General features: G+C 43.8%; 1 protein-coding gene across 3 annotated transcripts in view; it reads right to left on the bottom strand.

The window, feature by feature from the left end:
• Window positions 1-1,279: 1,279 nt before the first annotated feature.
• Window positions 1,280-7,811, bottom strand: part of LCMT1 (leucine carboxyl methyltransferase 1) — a 68,958-nt gene continuing 62,426 nt past the window's right edge. For all 3 annotated transcript variants that reach the window (XM_037740601.1, XM_037740602.1, XM_017534432.2), the window contains 2 exons: window positions 4,243-4,340; window positions 1,280-1,511 (listed from right to left, as the gene is read on the bottom strand). In XM_037740601.1, coding sequence (XP_037596529.1) covers window positions 1,489-1,511; window positions 4,243-4,340 — 121 coding nt within the window. In that variant the 3' untranslated portion in view covers window positions 1,280-1,488. The remainder of the gene's footprint in view (window positions 1,512-4,242; window positions 4,341-7,811) is intronic.

The following is a 7,811-nucleotide window of genomic DNA, read 5'->3' as shown; positions in this document are numbered from 1 at the left end:
CAGCAGAGTGCTGGGGGCTTCTGCAGTGCTGCCCTGCACGTGCAGGTTCAGACTCACAGCGCCAGTCACATAACTAAAAAGTCCCTGTAGACCTGATGGCCTACCCATCACTCGGGGAGTTCAGCACACAGGTGTGGGACAGGCCTTACGTTTTTGAAATATGACGTCATCACTCAGGGGCCCTCGGAATGTGTCTTATAACTGCATTGGCTTCTAGTTGTGGCTATGTTTAAGCCACAAACTTGGTGGCCCAAAAACACCAGAGATCAGTCGGCACGGTGACTCACACCTGTAATCCCAGCACTTTGGAGGCCAAGGTGGTGGATCACTTGAGATCAGGACTTCATGATCAGCCTGACCAACATGGTGAAACCCCATCTCTACTAAAAATACAAAAATTAGCCAGGTGTGGTGGCACGCACCTGTAATCCCAGCTACTCAGGAAGCTGAGGCAGAACTGTTTGAATCTGGGAGGTGGAGGTTGCAGTGAGGCAAGGTCACGCCACTGCACTCTAGCGTGGACAACAGTTTATCACACACACACACACACACACACACACACACACACACACACACACACACACAAACCACCACAGATCTATTCTCTTACAGCTCTGGAGGTGAGAAATCCGAAATCGATTTCCCTGGGCTAACACTGGCAGCCCGATGTTGGCAGGCGGCTCCAGCTGGCGGCCAAGGGAGGATCTGCTGCTCTTGCCCTAGGCAGCATCTCCCGGTTGCCTCTACTTCTTGTCTTCTGGGCCCCTCCTCCTCTGGCTCTGACACCTCATCTGTCCCTCTAATGAGGACCCTTGTGATCATCGCAGGCCCACCTGGATAATCCAGGACCACCTCTTCATCTCAAACCCCTAATCCTATTTGTAAAGCCCCTTTGCCACAGAGGGTAACACACTCACAGGTTTTGGGGATCAGGACATGGGCACTTTAGGGACCATCCTTCAGCCTGCCACCATGACCCAAGATGAAGGAGGCAACTAAGCAGGCCACTGTGGCCAGGGCAGAGACAGGAGCCAGAGAAGAGTGCTAGCATCTGGTGGAGGCCAGGGGTAAGGGTGTGAGGCACAACGTCATGTGCCGCAAGGAACAGCACGTGACAGAGTAGATCCTAAAATGGACTCAAGGTCATGGGCTGAGTCTGACTGACAGGGAGTAAGCCAAGGTCAAAGCAGACTCGGGGTCCTTAGCTTTAGCTAACAGAGGTGAACCCTGGCCTGCCAAACCCATGGGGTGCAGAATAAGCAGTGGCAGCCAGCAGAGGTGACTGGCAAGTGAGATTTATTTAAACAATGATATGCCAACAGAACAGGAAGGGGAACAGGAACAGGTGCGACCATTGTAGTAACCTAGGCTTCTCAGACTGTGGGATGAGACCACGGACGAGGCCCGCTCACCACTCAGGGAGCTCGCAGGTCTCCTTCAGGATGGCGAGTGGCTTCGGCTTCTGGCTCGGCATAAGCCTTCAACAGATTAGTAAGTTATCTCCTTCAGCCCTGAGGGGAGAGACACACAAACCCTGTTAGGAGACTCTGGTGGCCAGGAGCAGAGGTCCCTCGAGGACCCCCAGTGATCGGCTCACGGGCACCAGCCACACCACTGACCACTGCAGCACTGCCCCTGTGTTACATAAAATGAGATTTTGCAAGGAAAAAAAAGGTTGGGCAAGGTTTGTGTTTATGGGTGGTTTTAAAGGGATTAAGAAAGCATTGTAACAGTTTATAGACTGTCTGCAGTTAATGCCAAAAGTCTACCCTTTATGTGCTGAACTTTGAGCAAAGGCAGAAACAGATCTTCCACAAGCACAGATGAGCACGGACGTCCCAAAGCAGCCAGGGGTCAGTGGGGACAAAAGAAATCCCTGACATTAAAATGCTCAACATATTGTTCCTTTGTTAGAACTAGAGTTCACTTAGAAGTATTACAAATAACCTACATTTCCAAAAATATGGAAAAATTACATCAATTCAGCCATACACAGTGACATAATACAATTTTATAAAGCCATTACAATTATGCTCATTAAGCATTTTTAGTTGCCGGGGGAAACGCTGTTATATTAAGTTGAAAACACCTGAAATCAAAGTTACAGAAATATAAAAATTCAACTCTATTATAAAAACAAACAAAACAATATTTTGAAATAGAGGGGAAGGGAAAAATCACAAGAGGTCGTCTCTGAGTGACAGGCATACAGGTAGATTTTCTTTTCTTTGTTATACTTTTTAGAAGCGAATTTCAAGTTTCCTACTAAGAAGTATTCTTTTATAATTAAGATGAGGATAATATAAAAATATACCAATAAATGACTTTTTTTTTTTTTTTAAGACAGAGTCTTGCTCTGTCACCCAGGCTGGAGTATGGTGGCGCAGTCTCAGTTCACTGCAACTTCTGCCTTCCAGGTTCAAGAGATTCTCCTGCCTCAGTCTCCCAAGTAGCTGGGACTACAGGAATGTGCCACCATGCTCGGCTAAATTTTGTATTTTTAGTGAAGATGGGGTTTCACCATGTTGAACAGGCTGATTTCAAACTCCTGACATCAGATGATCCACCTACCTCAGCCTCCCAAAGTGCTGGAATTACAGGCATGAGCCACTGCACCCAGTCTACCAATAAATGACCTTAAATCCAAAACAAATGTGAAGGCCAGGCATGGTGGCTCATGCCTGTAATCCCAGCACTTTGAGAGCCCAGTCAGGCAGATCACTTGAGGTCAGGAGTTCAAGACCAGCCTGGCCAACATGGTGAAACCCTGTCTCTACTAAAAATACAAAAATGAGCCAGGTGTGGTGGTGCATGCCTGTAGTCCCAGCTACTTGGGAGGCTGAGGCAGGAGAATCGCTTGAGCCCAGGGCGCAGAGGTTGCAGTGAGACGAGATCACACCACAGCACTCCAGCAACAGAGCGAGACTCCATCTCAAAACAAAAAAACAAAACAAAAACGAAACAAATGTAAAAGGACTGTGTGGGCTGAGCTGCACAGCTAAGGCAAATCTGTGTGGAATGACAAGTCCATAGAGGCCGATTATCGGTCTCATGCAACCTGGATTTTCACATAGGGGATGGTCCTTGCCTCTGTCAAGTTGTTTCGGATCAGCTAGCTGCCTGCCTGTGACCACACGTCATGTGGATGGCATCTGTGGGAAGCTTGAAGGGCAGCTATTCCATTAAAGGCCTGAACTGGGATCTAAAGTGGCCTCCATCAGGCTGGAGAGACACCCAAGGCCTAACCACTGGGAGAAGCAAGCCCAGCAGTGGGCAGCTGAAAAGTAGCTGGACCAGGACCAAGGTAACAAGAAACAGATGGATCCATACTTGCTCCCAGTGGCCCTACTAGGCCATGGCCAGGGAAGTGCACCTTAATGAGAAGAGGGAAAATTCAGCCTCCAGCTGCATGGGTTTGTAAGTGAGACGTAACGATCTGTGCATTTAACGTCTAGCGAACCTGATTGTAAATTGATGAAAAAGACAAACAGTGGTTACTTTTCTGGAGATTTTTACTTTAAACTCTCAAGGTCTTTTACCCTCCAGCTGCAGGAACTCCACAGTAGATCTCTTAAGGGTTGTTTGTTTTTTTGGGGCTACATGGCTTATTTAAACAGTTCTCCTGCTTTTTGTGCTATAAAAACACACAAGATATAACAGCAAATTGTCTGGATATGCTCATGGATACAGGTACACAGTCCTCTAGCTCTTTCTGGGCCCAAAGTTCCAAATATACCTTTCAGTTTGGGAAGAAGAAAAGTTCTGGTCAGACACAGTGGCTCATGCCTGTAATCCCAGCACTTTGGAAAGCTGAGACAAGAGGATTGCTTGAAGCCAGGAGTTCAAGACCAGCCTTAGACAGACCTCTACAGAAAATCAGCCAGGCTTCTGCAGTGCCAGCTACTCGAGAAGCAGGAAGATCACTTGAGCCCAGGAATTGGGAGACTGCAGTGAGCTATGACCACACCACTGCACTCCAACCTGGGTAACAGGGCAAGACCTTGTCTCAAAACAAGAAAGAAAGAGAGGACAGAGGGAGACAGACAGGCAGAAAGACAGAAAGAAAGAAAAGAAAGGAGAGAGAGAGAGAGGGCGAGAGAGAGAGAGAGAGAAAGAAAGAGAAAGAAAGAAGAGAAAAAGTGAAGAAAGAGAAGAGAGAAAGGAAAAGAAAAGGGAAAGAGAAAGAAAAGGGGAAAGAGTTCACTATTTCTAGCTCAAGGCAAGAAAAGTACAATCACGCACCAAGTTCATTTCCTCCTTTGGTTGCCCAGCAAAGGCAGTAATGCTGCATTAGCTGCTCCAGCAGCTCCATTTCATCCAGGAATTCAAGTGATTCTATCCTGTGGAAAGAATTAAAATAGAACAATGCAAGTGTATGCATTTAAAATGAAGATCATGGCCCATAGTTATGGATATGAAAAAATGTTCATGATAGATTAAGTGAAAAGAATCAGGCTCTAAAACAATAATTATGATGTGGCTCCATTTTATTTTCACCGAAAAGAAGAAAAAATAAAGTCAAGATACATATGACAAATTAGAAACATATCTTTGCAATTCAAGTGACAAGGGGCTGAGTTCCTTATTATATAAAGAGCTGTTAAACTTCAGTAAGAAAAACTAGTGGAAACCGGAGAACACAGGCAGAGGAAACTGAAGCAGATTCATAGTGTCAAAAGAGGACACTATGCAACCATTTTTTAAAATGGGGTAGGTCCATATGTATTAACATGGAATAACCTCCAAGACATATCATGGAATTTAAAAAGCAAGTTGCATAATTTAAAAAGCAAGTAATGTGCATAATACACCACTCTCTATGTAAAGAAAAAGTGAGAGACAAATTTGTATATGCATAGACTTTTGGAAAATACAGAAGAAACTAGAAATGGTAGTTGTCTTTTGAGAGAGAAGGTAGTCGACCAGTAGTGAGGAAGGTTGTTTTTACTCTATACTACTTTATGCTGGTTTTATAAAAAATTATATGCATGTATGACTTTTCCAAAAAGTCTTTTAAATGTAAACTTTTAAATATACATACACAGGTTGGGCACAGTGGCTTACGCCAGTAATCCCAGGACTTTGAGGAGGCCATGGCAGGTGGATTGCTTGAGGCCAGGAGTCTGAGACCGGCCTGGTCAACATGATGATGAAACCCCATCTCTACTAAAAATACAAAAATTAGCCTGGCATGTTGATGCCCACCTATAGTCACAGCTATTCAGGAGTCTGAGGCAGGAGAATTGCTTGAACTTGGGAGGCAGAGGTTGTAGTGAACTGAGATTGCGCCACTGTACTCCAGCCTGGGCGACAGAGCGAGACTCAGTCTCGAAAAAATAAAAATAAACATATGCACACAGAGAGAAACATGCACAAATATATGGAAACAGCTTTTAAAAAAAGTTTCTGTTGGCCAGGAGCAGTGGCTCATGCCTGTAATGCCAGAGCTTTGGGAGGCCAAGGTGGGAGAATCGCCTGAGGCCCAGAGTTTGAGACCAGCCTGGGCAACACAGCAAGACTCCATCTCTATTAAAAAAAAAAAGAAAAGTTTCTGTCAAAATATGTACACACTATGGAGGAAAAGTCAGGCATTTTCAAAACATATGGAATAAAACAAGAAACATGATCCATATTCCTACTATTCACAACAGCCATTGCTAACATGAGTCTTGCCACATGTCCAGGCCTTGTCTGTTACATGTGTGCATGTATGCACAGGTGTGAACACATGTGCATATGTTTATGCACGTTTCAGTATTTCTGAATTCATTCCCATCTTGGTATGCAGGCCTCAGGACCACATCTGAAGAATGACTACACATAACGTAATGTGGTTGTTTCCCAAGTCTTTCTACCAGAAGACATCCAAGGCATATCTGATACCAAGTTCTAGAAAAATCCAGCACCATACTGAAGGCTCCAGGATGGCTATTACCAATTACAGCTATCAGGAGATACTACTAATCTAATTATGAAGTTTGTACTATAATGAGTGCTCCCAAGGGCAGGAATGTCTTTCGTCCTATTTTGATCATTGCTGGTATCCCTTGTGCTTAGAAAGTGCCCGGCACACAGCAGACACTCAGCATTTGTTCAATGAATAGGCCAGTCTTAGACTTCCTATTATACTCCAGTTTCCCCTAAAAGCAGATACAAACTATGTGGCATTCACAAAGCTGGGAAGGCCGTTCAGCCTGGCATAGACAAAGGCCTTCCAATCTCCTTACCTGCCACCCCTGCTAGGGTTACACATTGCTGTCTACAGAAGGTCCTAGCAATATAAGACAAATGACTGACTGGAGATAAGAGAATCCTTGTGGCTGATCCTAGTCATGGGCCCCTAAGAGTTGCCAGAGCATCCCCATTTCAGGGGCCAGATCAGGGATGTTCCAATCAGTCATCCTGACATGTAGCAAATGAAAACCAGCCTGTGGGGAAGGATGCTTCCGGAAGAATCCAGGAAGCACTGATCTGATCACGTGGAAACGCCACTTTCTCAAACCCTCCAGGCTTTCATTGCTAGTTATTCATATACATACTTTGGAAAAACAGTGATACATCTAAATGTTAATAAGTTATATGGAACAGCTAAGCCAAAAATTCTTCTTGTGATCTTGTAAGAAACCAAAAGCTATTGATCTTAGGTCTCCAAAGGCAAGAAGGAAGTACAAATCAGGAAGCACAAAGTGATTACAAAAAAAAAAAAAGAGCTGAAGTGCGCACTAGTGCTGTACACAGATGCACGTACCATGACGTTCTCTCTAGTGTTTATAACAGGGAAATTAAAATAAGATGAATAAACAAGACACCACGACTGAATTCCCAGCTATAGACATTTTTAATTACTTAAAAATTATTATCAACATACTATATCCACATATCAATATAAATACTATGTACCTTGCTTTTTTTTTTTTTTTTTTTTTTTTGAGACAGAGTTTTGCTCTTATTGCCCAGGCTGGCATGCAATGGTGCAATTTCAGCTCACTGCAACCTCTGTCTCCCAAGTTTAAGTGACTCTTATGCCTCAACCTCCCAAGTAGTTGGAATTACAGGTACCCCACACCACCTCCAGCTAATTTTTGTATTTTTAGTAGAGAAAGGGTTTCACCACGTTGGCCAGGGCTGGTCTTGAACTCCTAACCTCAGGTTATTCACCTGCCTTGGACTGCCAAAGTGCTGGAATTACAGGCATGAGCTACCACATGCAGCCCTATGTACCTTTAGATGGGATATAGCAACCCTTAATACTTTGATACGTAAAAGTAAATACAATCTATTGTTTTTACTTTTACAATACTACACACACTGGTCTGTAAACCAGTATGTGTAGTATGTGTAGACCAGTATATGTAATATGAATTTACAGGCCAGTATGTGTAGTATGAATCCACAGATTCAAAAAACAGAAATCTATGTATCAATAAATATCTACCTGTGAAAAGAATATTCCCCAATATGATAAGAATTACTATCTCCCAAGTGTGACTACAGAGCAGGCAACTACTTTATACTTCATGTACTTTACAATGCTTGAGGAACCTCTGTAGAACAAGAAGCACACAGATTTCCTTTATAACGGGGAGAAAAGTCCATTTAAAAATCTGCCAGCCCCTTATACATCCTCGAGCAATGTCATTTTCCTCCATCTCCAAAGCAGGGATTAAGTAAAATTTCCACTGTCAAGGTTGCTCTGGGATTTTCCAGGTGTAACTGTTTGTTGTAACTAAAATAATCAGTTTGGGCATAAGCCCTATCTCAGCTAATAGTTAATGAGTTACTTTCAAGCTGCTATCAGTGTTTAACTTGTT

This window comes from Cebus imitator, unplaced genomic scaffold (assembly GCF_001604975.1).
Source record: "Cebus imitator isolate Cc_AM_T3 unplaced genomic scaffold, Cebus_imitator-1.0 Scaffold85, whole genome shotgun sequence".
NCBI classification, from domain to species: Eukaryota; Metazoa; Chordata; class Mammalia; order Primates; family Cebidae; genus Cebus; species Cebus imitator.
This window is presented reverse-complemented; position numbering and strand designations above follow the sequence as displayed.